Source organism: Natator depressus, chromosome 12 (assembly GCF_965152275.1).
Source record: "Natator depressus isolate rNatDep1 chromosome 12, rNatDep2.hap1, whole genome shotgun sequence".
In the NCBI taxonomy this organism is placed as follows: domain Eukaryota; kingdom Metazoa; phylum Chordata; order Testudines; family Cheloniidae; genus Natator; species Natator depressus.
This window is the reverse complement of record NC_134245.1, coordinates 1,783,382-1,800,273: the sequence shown is the minus strand read 5'-3', so window position 1 is coordinate 1,800,273 and position 16,892 is coordinate 1,783,382. Positions and strand designations below refer to the sequence as shown.

At 43.5% G+C, this 16,892-nt stretch overlaps 1 protein-coding gene across 2 annotated transcripts in view; it reads right to left on the bottom strand.

Moving 5' to 3' along the window:
- Positions 1-16,892, bottom strand: part of RFWD3 (ring finger and WD repeat domain 3) — a 63,726-nt gene that overhangs the window by 21,345 nt on the left and 25,489 nt on the right. For both annotated transcript variants that reach the window (XM_074968318.1, XM_074968317.1), the window contains exons 6-8: positions 13,233-13,324; positions 5,735-5,849; positions 4,049-4,277 (exon numbers count right to left, since the gene is read on the bottom strand). In XM_074968318.1, the coding sequence (XP_074824419.1) occupies positions 4,049-4,277; positions 5,735-5,849; positions 13,233-13,324 (436 nt within the window). The remainder of the gene's footprint in view (positions 1-4,048; positions 4,278-5,734; positions 5,850-13,232; positions 13,325-16,892) is intronic.

Genomic DNA, 16,892 nt, shown 5'->3' with positions numbered 1-16,892 from the left:
GGTTGTGTAGGTCGTTCGAATGTCTCCTGAACACACGGTTGGAAGCCAGTCATTCAGGTAAGGAAAAATAATTATTCTCTTTTTTCTGAGGTGTGCCATTAGAACAGCTAGAATTTTGGAAAAAACTTGGGGAGCAGTTGAAAGACCAAAGGGCAAAACTTGTACTGGTAATGATCCATGCCCAACACAAATCTGAGAAAGCGTCTCTGGGGAGGGTGTATAGTGACATGAAAATACGCATCCTGCAGGTCGAGGGCTGAAAACCAATTTCTCTGCTCCAACACTGGAATCATCGTTGACAGGGTAATCACCCTGAATTTCAGGATGAACATGTTTAGTTGTCAAATATCGAGAATAGGTCGCCATCCCCCACTTTACTTTTTGGTCAAGGAATAGTGGGGAATAAAATCCCTTCCCCCGCTGTGGAGTGGGTACCTGCTCCACTGCTCCTGATTATAGAAGATGGTGCACCTCTTGACAAAGCAAGTGGTTGTGAGAGGGGTCCCTGATGAGTGATGGGGAGGGAGGGTGGGTAGGGGGCATGGAGAGGAAGGGGATGGCATAACCCGATCGGATGATTTCTAGGACCCATTTGTCCGTAGCAATAGCTTCCCAGTTGGTGAGGTATAGGAGCAGATGGCATCCAAAAGGATGGATGGTTGCAGTAGGCGCTAGAGTGGGTGGGAGGTCTTCTAAACCCACAACCAAAGCCTCAGATCTGCTGGTTTGATGGAGGGGGTTGAGGCTTCATTGGGTTCTAGGTCTATGGTGTTACTGTTATTGTGGATCGTAATGTCTTTGCTGTTGTTGCTGGGTGTAGGAGGCATATCGTGGGCCTTGGCAAGACTCATAGCTGTTTTGTCTCATCCTTGTCCCTCTGCAACATATGCCTGCCACCTTAGTGTGGCACACGAGTCCTTCATGGTATGGAAGGCCTCATTCGTTTTTGCTGCAAACAGCTTCTCGCCATCGAAAGGGAGATCTTTGACAATGTTTTGTATCTCCTGTGGGAAGGAGGAGGAGCTGAACCATGAGGATCACAGTGTGACAACAGCCGTGGCGGTGGATCTGATGGCTGTGTCAGCAGCATCAAGGGCAGCCTGAAGAGCCATACGGGATGTCATCTGTCCCTCAGAGACCCCAGCTTTAAATTGTCGTCGCTTGTCCTCAGGAATGTCATTAATAAATTCCATGAATTTAGCGTAGTTCCTGTGCTCATACTTAGACAATAGAGCCACACAGTTCACCACCCTAAATTGTAAGGTGGAAGATTAATACACTTTGTGGCCAAATAAGTCCATCCTCTTGCTCTCCTTATCAGGTGGGGTAGCCCGGAAATGTTGCTGTTTATTTTTCTCATCGGCCGCCTCGACCACCAACAAGTTGGGCGACGGGTGTGTAAAGAGAAACTCGGAACCTTTGGAGGGGACATAATATTTGCAGTCTGCTTTCCTGGAGGTTGGGGGTATAGTTGCGGGAGTCTGCCATATGGTTTTAGCTGGTCCCATGATGGCCCCATTGATTGGCAATGCTATTTTGGAAGAGGTGGTGAGTTATAAAATGTCAGTAAGCGCGTCTTGGTGTTCAGACACTTCCTCAAGAGTAATCTTGAGCTCATCAGCAACTCTTAAATAAGTCCTGGATGTGTGTGAAATAGTCAGCTGTTGGTGGTGGCAGAGGCATAATAGCCTTCTTGGGCGAGACAGATGAGTGTTTATTAGTTGGAGAGGTGTCAGGTGTGATATCCTCTGCTGGCTGAGTAGTTGGTTCATCTTGTAGCTTGGCATCATTGTTTGTGGCTGGGGGAGGAGATCTAAGATCCTCTCTGCATGAGGTAGGTCGAGTGCTACAACGTCTCTTATAAGATTCCCAGGGATTCCAGTATGGCCAATGGCCGGGGAGAGGTATGAGTGGTCCCACCCAAGGGTGGCCATACAAGGGTGGGAATTCCCTGGAATAGGAGGAGCAAGATCTAAGATGTCCCCCAGTCACAGGTGTCTTAACGGGAAGAATAGCATGGAGAAAAAATGCCGTCAATGTCCTCCTCACTCAAGAGTTGTGAAGGGGCAGGAGACAGTTGCGAGATGGTCCCGGTGAGAGGTCACTGCTTAGTAGAGGAGAGACTGGAGTGGGAGCGATAGCTAGGTCTCTGTGGTGGAGAAACTGGGGCTGTGCGGTGGCTGGCAGTGCTGAATGGTGAGGCACTATAGGCAGGTGAGGTGCCACGTATTGGAGATTGTGCCGATGCAGGAGGCGCAGTCCATGCCGGGGGCGCTCTGGGCTGAGCCGATGTAGCTGCCAATGATGAAGGTGCTATAGACTCAGCGAGTGTCGCGTGCGAAGTCGGCGATGAGAAGTATGACACAGGGAGCATGGTTGGTGGAGCTTGTGGTGTCGGCACCGCAGCAGTAGTTGGTGACATCAGTGCTGTCACACTAGTCGGTACCTGGTTCTTGTTGGTGACCAACTGTGCTGCATTGGAGGGAGGCAACTCAAAGCCTTGAGCCTCGGCACCAGAGCGTGTGGCTGCTGACATGTGGTTGGTGCCAGAGATGCCTGGAGAAGTGTATGTGCTAAGCCATGGAACGGCCAGCACTGACAGAGCCGAAGTCGTCAGCGATTGCTTGGAAGAGGTGTGTCTCCTGAGACGGGAGGAAGCCGGTCGTTTCTTTGCCATTTTTTTATCCTGTGAGGATTTTGGTGGTGAATTCTGTCAGGAGGAAGACTGCTGGCCTGAGTCCGATGCGGATCTGAGGGACTTTTCCAGGAGGATGAGCTTCAGTCTGAGGTTGCTGTCCTTGTGGGTCCGGACTTTAAGTTTACTACAGTGTACGCATTTTTGGGGTACATGGGATTTCCCTAAACATTGTATGCACTGAGAGTGGTCATCAGAGATGGCGTCTTTGCATTTTAGGCATCTCTAGAAGCCTGGTGAACCAGACATATTGGGAGTCACTAATTCTGAAGTAAAGAATTTTTTTTAAATTTTTTTTTATAGGAGGTAAGTAATAAACTTATTTAGATAAGTAACAAAAACTAATTAACTACTAGAACTGTATCTAAATAATGGCTATGAAGAGTGAAACTGCTAAACTCTTATCTCTGGACGGGGACGGTGGAGAAGAACTGAGGAGTCTGGGCCATGCACACACTGTTCAAGCACTGAGAGCGTGCAAGGCAGGAACTGTGTGTGTGCGGCCCATACAGAAACTGCTGCAAAAAAAAAATCTCGGATCGAAGGCGCAAGGACGCACCTTCACCTAGAGTGGAGCACCCACAGGGACATCTCTCGAAAGAGAAGTTTAAGATCCCAAATCATTAACCACATAAAATAATTTGTACTTCAAGTGTCAGAGAATGTCAAAGCTCTTTGCAGTGAAAGCCGGTATGACTGTGTACCTATTTTACAGACATGAAATAGCTCAGAGAAGACAAGCAACTTGCCCAAGGTCACACAGCAAGTCAGAAGCAGAGTTGTGACTACAATGCAAAGGGGTTCCCAGTCCTCTTCACCCACAGGGTAATACTGCCTCTGTACATATCTGCACTTAGTTACAAATGCATTCAAAACCAATATTTGTCTGTTCCCACATTTACTGGCCAATCCACGCTTCCGAATCTGATGTTTTCTATATGAGAGATTGCATTTAAAATCTTTTACCTGATTCCCCTAGGTGCTTGTCTCCAGCTCTTGCAAGGGTGCAATAGTCTCTGTGAGAGGCATCACACAGATCTTTCTGCACCCCTCCCAAGGAGATGGGATTTCAGAACGAAGAGGCAGAGCTGTAAAGATCAATTACTGGGAGAGTACAATTACCAGCTGCCAATGGGGAGGTAAATTACGCTACTGGGAAAAAGCGGAGTTGGGGTCAGGTGGAATGTGGCAGTTGTATTAGTGAGGGAGCATCCCCAATCCACAGGGCGGTTGTATGGGTGGGGTAGAGGAAGAAAGAGCAGAGAACATATTTAACTTTTTTAAGCCTGCAGATAAAAATTCTTTGATTCTTTCTATAAAACCCAGAGTGTCTTCAGTTACTTGCTGATTTACCAGGAATAAGTGTAGCCTGCGGAGAGGGCTGTGACACCACAAGACAGCTCAGTGAGTCACAGTAAGCCATAACCCGGCAGCTCCCTGACTGAGAAACCAGGAAGGCCTTCTCAAAGTGGTATTTGTGCTGGCTCTGACTGGAGGAGACACAGCCTGGGAAACAGGAACGGGAGCTGCCAGGTTGCTGAGAGGCGCTAGTGCTGTGCTGGGCCATCAGTGCTTTCAGCTCCTGAAAAGAAAGAGGACAGAGTTTTACTACTCCCTTAAAGTTGTAACTCAGTGTGCTGTGTATTAGGGCTAGTCTACACTAGAAGTGCTGCAGCTGTGCCACGGTAGCGCATCTGGTGAAAAAACTTGATGCGGATGGGACAGAGCTCTCTCGGCATAATAAATCCACCTCCAAGAGAGGCAGTAGCTATGTCAGTGGGAGAAGGTCTCTACACCGACCTACACACCAGTGTGGACAGCTCTGTCGGTGGAATTTCCTTCACCCAGGGGGGTGGCTTATTAACACTTGAGTGACACAAGTTATTAGTGTAGACTTGGCCTTTTTGTTTCTGCTTGCAGATACAGGAGTCTGATACGCCTCAAAGGCAGGGATGTGGGAACATGGGCTGTTCCATAACAATGAAAACTACTCTACTCCATTTCCATGCTATTACTGGAGTGCTAGATTTCCAGTTTACTCTGACTGTAAGTACAATAGAAATCTGCAGACTACTCCAGCAAGCTCTGTTGAAATCTTTAGTCAAAATCTCTTAATATTATGTGTATTAGAACCAATAAGAAGAGGGACCCATGGGCACCACACAAAATCCAATCACCACCAGGTCAACAATGTTTAGAAAAGAATGGAGTCACCATTAAAAAAAAAACAACCAATTAGAACCATTTTCAAGAGTTTCTAGAACATCCCAGATGGAATGAAAATCCTTGGTTTCAAGGTTAGAAGTGTCACAGGAATTCACCACCATGAAGATAGTGCAGATTAAAGGAACTGACCTACACACTGGTCTTTATAATCCTGGCCAGCAGAGATTCCAGGAATGATTGAATTTTGTAAGAACCCAAGACTTGTTCACTTTCTCCAAAGTCAAAATGTTCAGTACTGTAGCTCTCAAAAGAGTGACTTTTAATCCAACAAAGGAAGAGCCACTTTCACACTACTGAAAGGCAAAGACTCACAGTGTGTTAACAGATGTTCACTGGATAATTTTCCTCCCCACAAAAAAGTGAAACTAAGTGGAAGGCTGAATAAAATATTTGTATCCCTTGATACATCAAGAAATGAGTTGACAATGGAACAGATAACCTTTTTTTCCCCTCTCCTGCTGGTAATAGCTCACCTTAACTGATCACTCTTGTTATAGTGTGCATGGTACCACCTATTGTTTCATGTTCTCTGCGTATATAAAACCGTCCTACTGTATTTTCCACTGCATGCATCTGATGAAGTGAGCTGTAGCCCACGAAAGCTTATGCTCAAATAAATTTGTTAATCTCTAAGGTGCCACAAGTACTCCTGGAAGCTGTGTGTTTGTGTTGACAAGATATTTTATCTTGCTTGGAAGAACACACACAAGCTCGCTCAGACGACACATGGGAGGAAGGCACATCATGAGGCAGGGGCTGGAGAGAAGGAGGGCAATGAAGAGCCCATCATCAACAGGCAGCAGCTGAACTTACCTGGACCTGCTTGCGAAGTTTACTGCATTCATCTGTCAAGACCTGCAACTGGAGACGGCTCTGTGCGGATTCCAATTCCGCCTGTCTCCGCAACAACTGCTCCTTTTCTAAAGAGCTAAATAGAGGAGGAAAAAAAAGAAACTATCATGGGTGGAGACAACTTAGGATGTTCCTCTCGGTTGCAGCTCTATCACCAATGTAGGTAAAACACAGCCACGCTCAGGTAAACTTAACAGTTTCAGTAAATCCCACTTAATGGTCTTGCACTCTATCTCCTTGCCCTGCCTCCTGGCCATTAGCAGGTAGCCATTGTGACACTGCACCCCATAATGCTTTATAGAAATATGCTTATGAATATAAATATGACATAACTGGAATATGTTTTATGCTACATATGCCATGTAACATATCTTTTCAAAAGTTATGTTCTACTGTATTCATCCTATTTGTAAAAAGAAAAGGAGTACTTGTGGCACCTTAGAGACTAACCAATTTATTTGAGCATAAGCTTTTGTGAGCTACAGCTCACTTCATCGGATGCACACTGTGGAAAGTGTGGCTGATGTTATTAGGCCCTGTGATGGTGTCCCCTGAATAGACAACTCTGCCCACATATCTATTCAGGGGACACCATCACAGGGCCTAATGACATCAGCCACACTATCAGAGGCTCGTTCACCTGCACATCCACCAAGGTGATATATGCCATCATGTGCCAGCAATGCCCCTCTGCCATGTATATTGGTCAAACTGGACAGTCTCTACGTAAAAGAATAAATGGACACAAATCAGATGTCAAGAATTATAACATTCATAAACCAGTCAGAGAACACTTCAATCTCTCTGGTCACGCGATTACAGACATGAAAGTTGCTATATTACAACAAAAAAAACTTCAAATCCAGACTCCAGCGAGAAACTGTTGAATTGGAATTCATTTGCAAATTGGATACAATTAACTTAGGCTTGAATAGAGACTGGGAGTGTCTAAGTCATTATGCAAGGTAACCTATTTCCCCTTGTTTTTTCCTACCCCCCCACCCCTCAGACATTCTTGTTAAACCCTGGATTTGTGCTGGAAATGGCTCACCTTGATTATCATAAACATTGTAAGGAGAGTGATCACTTTAGATAAGCTATTACCAGCAGGAGAGTGGGGTGGGAGGAGGTATTTTTTCATGCTGTGTGTGTATATAAAAAGATCTTCTACACTTTCCACAGTATGCATCCGATGAAGTGAGCTGTAGCTCACGAAAGCTTATGCTCAAATAAATTGGTTAGTCTCTAAGGTGCCACAAGTACTCCTTTTCTTTTTGCGAATACAGACTAACACGGCTGCTATTCTGAAACCCATCCTATTCGTATGCATGTATCATTTTTATATCTGAAGTTATGAGCGTTGGCTCTATGCTTGTATTTAAAGTGTTTGCTGTAGGAAGCACAAAAGACAGATTTGGTCAACATAGTGTGAAGGGGTTATTCAAGTAATTGAGAGTACTTAACTAACAATGAACACTGAAAGATGCCAATCCACATCTAAGCTTTCCTGGGGACGTTCAAACTAACATGTAGACAATGTAAAGAACTGAGTCATGCATGGACATGTGACTTTCCCATGTGACTCGAAAACTCCATCTTGTAGCTGTGATTCTACACAGGAGAAAGAGGGGTTTCCACCCACAAGAGAGACTATAAAAGCCCCTGGAAACCCCTCCATTTTTTCTTCAGCTGGCTCAAGAGATAGCCTCTCCACCCCAAAGAGATGCCTGAAAAACTGGAACAAAAGGACAGTAGCTACAGGGGTGAGAGTGATTGCTGGAAGGAATCTAGTCTAGTCTGTCAAAGAAGCTTATTGGAACACCTCTGTGGATGAGATTTACCTGCATTTAGTTTCCTATTGTATTAGGCTTAGACTTGCATGTTTTTGTTTTATTTTGCTTGGTAATTTACTTTGTTCTGTCTATTACTTGGAACCACTTAAATCCTACTTTTTATATTTAATAAAAATCACTTTTTACTTATTAATTAACCCAGAGCAAGTATTAATACCTGGGGAAGCAAACTGCTGTGCATATCAGTGTTATAGAGGGCGAACAATTTATGAGTTTACCCTGTATAAGCTTTATACAGAGTAAAAGCTATTTGGGGGGTTTGGATCCCATTGGGAACTGGGTACCTGGGTGTTGGAGACAGGAGCACTACTTAAGCTGTTTTCAGTTAAGCCTGCAGCTTTTGGGGGATGTGGTTCAGACCTGGGTCTGTGTTTGTAGCAGGCTAGCATGTCTGGCACAACCACGCAAGGTACGAAGTCCCAAGCTGCCAGGGAAAACAGGCTCAAAGGTAGTCCCAGCACATCAGGTGGCAGTCCCAAGGGGGTTTCTGTGACCAAACCGTAACAGCGAGTTGGGTTTGTTTTTGTGGGGGGTTGGGGGTGGTGGTGCATAAACAGCTCTCTCATCCGAGTTGCCCTCCTAATGATTTATTGGAGGTGAATAGCAGAGGGGCCTTAGTTATGCTCTCAGTTATGCATAACAGTAACTGTGACCTTTTATGTAGTGGCTCACAAGGACTGTTTGATTACTTTTCTAAAGCAGACAAGCCCTTTCCATCAATCCCAAAATAAAGCGAATACGGAGGAAAAAAATATTCTGTACATTTTCTATGTAAGAATTCAACAGGTACTGAATATTAACAAGCCTACAATACAGCCAGACACTCACTTGTAATACTGTGAGCCTCGGGTCCTTTTTTCTATTACAAGTGACCCCAATACTAAACAGCAGGAAGATGTTACTAATACAGTTACATCAGAAAGTACAGATACTGTTGTGATGCCTAAGACATTGTCCAGAGATGTCAAACCACCTCAGACTAATCTATGCCATGTTGTATATTTAGTGATAAGTTTTTGACAGTAACACATTTGTAACTTTTCTTTTAAGTGTCCTTTACATAAAGGGGGAGCAAGTATATAGCATATAGGAATGAGTAGTAACCCTTTAAATAATTTGGGAGTTTTTAGTGCTACTGTGTTCTGTTTCAGAAGCTGCTGCAAAACAGTCAGAGCAGCAGCATGTGCATACGTAGGCTTTCATGTTTGCGTCCGTTTAGTAAACACTATGTGGGACCGAACTGCACCTCTGTGATTTTGTCACATGATTTTTGTTGTGTAAAAAGCAAAATACAACTGCATTTGTTTTAGTATCGGGACTGATATTAAGGAAGTTTCCATTACAAACATCTATAGCGAATATCTATATTGATGATATTATGAGTTACATAGCATAGAATCACAGAAGATTAGAGTTGGAAGAGACCTCAGGAGGTCATCTAGTCCAACCCCCTGTTCAAAAGCAGGACCAACCCCAACTAAATCATCCCAGCCAGGGCTTTGTCAAGCCAGGCCTTGAAAAACCTCTGAGCCCCTAATCATTTTCGTTGCCCTCTGCTGGACTCTCTCCAATTTCTCCACATCCTTTCTGTAGTGGGGGGCCCAAAACTGGACAGTACTCCAGATGTGGCATCAGTGCCAAACAGACGGGAATCATCACTTTCCTTGATCTGCTGGCAAGGCTCCTAACAATGCAGCCCAATGTGCAGTTAGTCTTCTTGGCAACTGTTGACTCATATCCAGCTTCTTGTCCACTGTAACCCCGAGATCCTTTTCTGCAGAACTGCTGCTTAGCCAGTCAGTCCCTAGTCTTTAGCAGTGCATGGGATTCTTCCGTCCTAAGTGCAGCACTCTGCACTTGTCCTCGTTGAACCTCAGATTTCTTTTGTCCCAATCCTTCAATTTGACTAGGTCACTCCGGACCCTATCCCGACCTTCCAGAGTATCTACCTCTCCCCCCAGCATAGTGTCACCTGCAAACTTGCTGAGGGTGCAATCCATCCCATCCTCTAGATCGTTAATGAAGATATTGAACAAATCTGGCCCAAGGACTGACCCCTCAGGCACTCCACTTGATACTGGCTGCCAACTGGACATGAAGCTGTTGATCACTACCCATTGAGCCCGACGATCTAGCCAGCTTTCTAGCCACCTTATAGACAATTCATCCAATCCATACTTTAACTTGCTGGCAAGAATACTGTGGGAGACTGTATCAAAAGCTTTGCTAAAGTCAAGGTATATCACGTTCACTGCTTTCCCCATACCCACAGAGCCAGTTATCTCATATAGAAGGCAATCAGGTTGGTCAGACATGACTTGCCCTTGGTGAATCCATGTTGACTGTTCCGGATCACCTTCCTCTCCTCCAAGTGCTTCAAAATGGATTCCTTGAGGACCTGTTCCATGATTTTTCCAGGGAATGAGATGAGGCTGACCGGTCTGTAGTTTCCTGGATTCTCCTTCTTCCCTTTTTTAAAGATGGGCTCTATGTTTGCCTTTTCCAATCGTCTTGGACCTCCCCCGATTGCCACAAGTTTTCAAAAAAGATAACGGCCTTTAGATACATGGATATGTATCTAGAGGTCAAAGAACAACTTTACTGAATTTGAGAAATCAAATATGAACACAAACTTAAGACTAAGAGCACATAGGTGCAAAGGGGCAGAGTTAAGGATGTGTATTCTATCAACTTCTATGTTCCTACCCTGGCATTCTGAGCCTAACGAAAGAGAGGAATTCAGATATTTTGGATTGATTGTGATTACACTGGAAGGAAGGCAGCAGTGAAGTGTGTGGGGGAGAGTGGGGGAGGAGGAGAGAGGAGGAGACATGAATGGTCAGTGGGGGAGGGTGGCGGCAGCAGCAGAAAAGGTACAGCCTGTAGGGAAGATTTTCAAGGACACAAAATAGCAGTTAGTCTTTCAGTGGGAGTTAGAAGCCTGACAGTCATTTGTGTTATTTAAAATCTCCCCCATATTGTGCTTTGCAACATCACATCCAGTGTTCACAATGAATTGTAACATTACAGAGATCAAACACACAGCATCAGGCAATGGCACGTGTGACACATGGCCAGAAAGGGTTAAGCATTCTGCAGGATAAATTACCCAAATTCAACCTTTCGGGACATACTGGTAGATAATGTTTGTGTTTTTACACAATATATTGTTAGAGGTTAACAATGTAACCCAAGAGTTCCTATCTATGCTGTATTCTGTTACTTCAGAGATCAAAAGAAGATCTTAGCCTTAAAATGAACTGTAAATAGTGATATCACTTTATTGATTTCTTTGAAATGCATAGCAAATCACCTGCTAATGGTGGAAAACAGGCAACTGCTTTATATTAATTCATGTAGCTAATTACCAGTGATACTTAGGAAATAGGTCTACTTCAAAAGCTCAATGATTGCCTATTGTTCGCCTAAGAACTCTGCTATCAAGAGAAGGCCTGGAACTGTATAAAGGTCTCTTGGGTCCTGATCCTTTTTATCTCAGATTTGCTTGATGCTTCATGCAGGGGAAGCTTGAGTTAGAAGACCAAGATCTCCAGTCCCACCTGGATCACCCTGAATATGAACACTGGACTATAACCTGTGGACTAATTCTGAAAGAACTCTTTGCAACTACAAAATTCATTGTCTCCACTATGAAACTAATCTCAGAACTGTACTCATGTCTACATATACTGATCTTTTAACCAATACTCACTCTCATTTCTTTTAATAAATTTTAGTTTAGTTAATAAGAATTGGCTGTAGCGTGTATTTGGGTAAGATCTGAAATATTCATTAACTTAGGAGGTAATGTGTCCAATCCTTTGGGATTGTAGAACTTTCTTATATGATTAATACGATTTTCAGTAATCCTGATCGATTTGGGTGTCAAGGCTGGGTTGCTATAAGGGAACTGTGTTTTGGCTTCTGTGAAGCAAGTAAGGTACTGTAGAAGCTGGTTTGTGCTGGCTTAGTAAACCTAAGTATTGGAATATCCACCAGCTTTGGAGATTGGCTGCCCCATTCTTTGCAGTTTGCCCTAATTGAGTACCCTCAGTGTGGCCCTCCCAGGACCTGAGTCACAGAATGCCAGTTAAAATTCCTTCCTCACCCATTTCTGATTGGCAATTAGGGTAACACAGGAAAGCTATATTAGGAGACAACGAGCTCACTTGGAAGTTTCACCATGGTAGTGGTATTTTAAATAAGTACCGAGTTGAAAAAAAAGAGTTTGAAAGAGTTTCCTGAAAGGGGAAATGATCTAAGGAAGCTGAAATGATGTTTTGCTCAGCAATACTAAGATTTAGGAAGGACCTGGGATTCTGCAACCTTTAACCTTTATTGGATTTTACTATACTAATTGTAGTTGTGTATAACAGAAATTTAACACTGTACATGAACTTACACCATAGAAATTACAATGGCTAATTCTGTCCTGGTTTTTGGTTTATAATGAATTCTAAAATGTTCAGCTTAGATGTCAGACTGACTTCAAAATATCAGTTTCCATATCATAACACATTTTTGACAATGAGATGAGACCACTTTTTAATTCATATCTAAAGAGATAAAGTTAAAGTCTACTGTTCACCCTCACTGCATTTCTGGACAAGGTGCTTCATATCACATTTAAAGATGAATTAGCAGTTAGTTTGTTTGGGATTTTTTGGAAGGACTTGGCACATTCTTCAGCTGTGGTGTTTTAACATATACCACCTAAGCTTGCTTTAATCAGCTCTCAATACCATGTGCAAGGACACAAAACCCAAGAATTCAATTTTAATAGGGATCCTTTGTTCCAGATAACAAATGCTGAACCCAGCATGATCTCCATATTTAAGGCAATCCATAATACTGGTACTCGCAGTTAAGACAAAGTGCATAGCCAGTTTCAGGGAGCATAGCTGAAAAAAGGCTTAGGTAAGAGTAAGGCTGCATGAAATCAGTTTTCTCTCTTAGGCATTGTGAGGGAAATTGCTGTTAACCTTGCTGTTGAAACTGACTCCATCCCATTCTGCAGCAAAATCTGTGCACTATATGCAACATATGCAAGAGCTGTAACGCAAGAGGCCTATAGGCCTGTATCCTGTAAGACTTGGCTTAAGCTAAAGCATTTACTTATAGTATACTAGGCTGTGGCATTTGACCCAGATAATGGACTAGGCCAATCTCTAACTAGAAAAGAGCCAAAGGGCCTCTGGAAAAGTCCCTACCTGTCCATTATATGCACTCTCCACCCTGCAAAAGTCCCTAGTCAAAACGCTGCCATAGCAAACCATAGATCCTGATAACACGGTGCGTCAGCACTGTGCTAATTATGAAACTGCCCTTCCATTAATTCCTTATAAGGCTTTATTAATAATGCCTGAGTGGTAAGGAAATGTATCATTTGGCTTGAATTTGGACCTAATAAGTCTGGTATTATAGGGGCAGGGCAGAGAGACCAGGGTGGCACCTGTGTGTGACCATCTCTATCTCCCTCTCCCTGCATGCTTGTATTCAATAAAAGACCTCAGGCTGTTTGAACTAAGCAGATGGTCTAACTTGTTTTCCACAACAGCATGTACATGTGGGACAGAGATGGTACATCTGAGGTGTATGCTCCATACCTTTTCATGCGCTCCTGTTCGCTAGTGTCCAGTGCTTTCAAAGTACGGGCATACAGGACCACAACGTCCGAGCGCTTTGCCTTCTTATTGCACTAAAATAAAAAGTGGGTTCAGTTTATCCCTAGGAAATTAACATTCAATTCAAACCCAAATTAAATATTCCCCACTCTGTTAAACCCAGATGTTAAATATTTTGAAATTCACCTTCAAACATTGCTATCCATGGGTCATTAGAATCTTAATCAGGACTGCTATTTTGAAATTTTAGATCTGATTTTCCAGTGCAGCATTCACCTTTCAGAAAACATCCCTCTGCTGCCCCGGGTCTTGTGATTCAAAACCACCAAGTACCCAGGACTGCCAGACAAATCCTATGATCAATTCAAATGCTCATGCAAACAGACAGTCCCCACCTCTACTTTGAGAGCAGCACAAATCAGGTACTCCTTGAGTCTATTCACAACTCTATTTTGTACGTGCTATGTGGTGTTGGCAAAGTCACTTAACCTCTCTGTACTTCAGTTTCCCCATCTGTAAAATTGGATTAATACCACCCTGATGGGGGGATTGCAAGGCTTAGTGTTTAGAAAATGTGTTGTTGGCATCAGATAAAAGGGACTAGAGACAGACCATATCAAGCAGCATTTGGGGAATCCCACATTACTTCATGTCTTTTAAATGCAAGTATATTTACTGTTTAGTAGTATAAAGACATACATCATGGTCACGGTTTCCATGTCTGGCAAAAGATTGAGTGTGAAGAGTAGTAAATGCTTACGATTGCTTCTCTAGCACCCAACAGAGGTCACTAGTAGGATCTAGAATGTTAAAACTATAATAGTAACTTGCACTCAAACCACCTTTTCTAGAAAGCCACATGCATAGCAATTATGTACAAATCAGTTAAAGAATATAGCAACTGGGACTGCAGAGTAAAAACCCCAGAGCTAGCTCATCTCTTCTTTAGAGCGAGAAGCCCATCTCAGACACTTCTCAGGTAGCTGTGTCACTAGAAGACACTCAGCCAGCCAGCCTTAGGCATCCTTAAGATCATCACACAAAAATACATAATGCACCACTAGAATGTTTAGCAGGAATATATAATAGACACCAAAAGTCTAATCACTCAGGATATCACCTACTGTGTTTCCTAGAGCATCTCTCCTCCTCCCTTTGAGAGAGAAGTAAGTGATTGCAAGAATGAGAAATCACAGAAGTTTAAGAACAGAAGTCCAAGTCTGAGGAATGCTCTCTGATGATTTTGTTCTGAAAAAAGTTACACAGATTTGACGAGGATGAGAAGCTAATGGCAGATCTGAAGAATGAATCCTTTTGTTTAACTACAGTGTAAAACACCAGGCTGCTTCAGCAGGAATCCCACTCAAAAGCAAGCAAATCTGGAAAAACTATACAATGGCTTTTTCATTTGAGAGCTAGTGAAACCTTGGGCCCTCAGGTAAGAAGGCTAGGAAGGCTCTTTGCATTGTAAATTGAACACTATTCTTGATCTAAAAAAATAGTTTTAACAGAGTTAGGAGTGAAACTATGTTTCAGAGGAGTGCAGCTAACACCGACGCAACATTACACTCTGCAAAAACATAACAAAACCCCCAAACCCAACCAACTTTACAGCTTTTTAAAACCTCAAAACATTAGGACCACCAGAAATGAACAGTTAAATGATCCAGCCTGTTTCCCAGTGTCACATAACTTCACTCAGAGTACTATGTCTACTGTGCAACTAAAAACCTGCTGCTGGCCCACGCTAGCTGACTCAGGCTAAGGAGCTGTTTAATTGTGGTGTAGATGTTCATGCTTGGGCTGCAGCCTGGGCTCTAGGACCATGCAAGGAGGGAGGGTTCCAGAGCTCAGGCTGCAATCCAATCCTGAATTTTTACACCACAATTAGACAGCTCCTCAGCCTGAGCCCCACGAGCCCAAATCAGCGGGCATGGGCCAGCCACAGGGTTTTTTTATTGCGGCATAGACATACCCTTAGGTTATGCCTACACTTAACACACTATAGCAGTGCAGCTGCAGCACTTCAGCATAGACACTACCTATGCTGATGGGAAGGGTGGGGTAGGTAATCTACCTCCCCAACAGGCGGTAGGTAGGTCGATGGAAGAATCTGTCTACTGAGGTCTACACCAGGGGTTAGGTCAGTATAGCTACATCTCACAGGGGTATGCATTTTTCACACTCTCAAGATGTAGCTATACCAATGTAAATGTCTAGTGTAGACCAGGGCTAAATCCCACCCAACTTAATCCTGCCCAAACTTAATACTGCCCTGTTAAAAACTGGAAAAATATATGTTAAGGTCAAAATAAATCAGATATTGGAAATGATCTCTCAAATGGGTGAGGAGAGAGTATAAGGAATGAGTGAGTGAAAGGCTAGGTGAATAGTAGGGAACAGGCTGAATCCCTTAATTGTTAATTTACAAGCATCCAATCACAAGACATTAATGGTTTAAGAAGTTGATGGTTATGTTTTAACCTCTCTCTGGTATCTGATAGCTCAAATGCTATCAAATATCTGAGGCTATTTGACACCGCATTTCTAAGGGAACAAAAGCTGAGGTGGTTTGGTTTTTTACTTACAATTAGGTTGACTAAAGTACTTTTTCACCCTTTGAAGCAGTGACGGATATTGGAGTGCAGCAACAGTAGACAAATGCAGCAGCAATCCTGAATTTAGCAGTGATTCTCACACAACCTTGAACCTTAGAACCTCCTTTAGATGCCTGACCAGGAAACCAGAGCTCTCAGCCATTAATTTAAAATACTGCCAGACATTTCCATTAAGGGTAATTAATCTTATCTGACAAATGGCACCAAACTGGGCAGTCCCCTCCAGTACTGCACCGTAGTGTCATGACACCAAGTTGTTAAACAGGACTTGAACTCGGCCATTTGCCCCACATGTGATGCTGCTACCCACTGAGCAACACTAATACTCTAATTCATTTCAGCAAAATTGTGCTGAATTAGGTTAAGAATTTAAGTTCTCCTTCAGATGAACAGTGCGAGCTGATCCTGGTGAAAATCACTTCAAAGCAGTGGAGATTTTATTCATAGAATATCAGGGTTGGAAGGCACCTCAGCAGGTCATCTAGTCCAACCCCCTGCTCAAAGCAGGACAAATCCCCAACTCAATCATCCCAGCCAGGGCTTTGTCAAGCCTGACCTTAAAAATATCTAAGGAAGGAGATTCCACCATCTCCCTAGGTAACGCATTTCAGTGTTTCACCACCCTCCTAGTGAAAAAGGTTTTCCTAATATCCAACCTAAACCTCCCCCACTGCAACTTGAGACCATTACTCCTCATTCTATCATCTGTTACCACTGAGAACAGTCTAGAGCCATCCTCTTTGGAACCCCCTTTCAGGTAGTTGAAAGCAGCTATCAAATCCCCCCTCATTCTTCTCTTCCGCAGACTAAACAATTCCAGTTCCCTCAGCCTCTCCTCATAACTCATGTGTTCCAGTCCCCTAATCATTTTTGTTGCCCTCCACTGGATTCTCCAAATTTTTCCACATCCTTCTTGTAGTGTGGGGCCCAAAACGGGACACAGTACTCCAGATGAGGCCTCACCAATGTCGAATAGAGGGGAATGATCACATCCCTCGATCTGCTGGCAATGCGCCGACATATA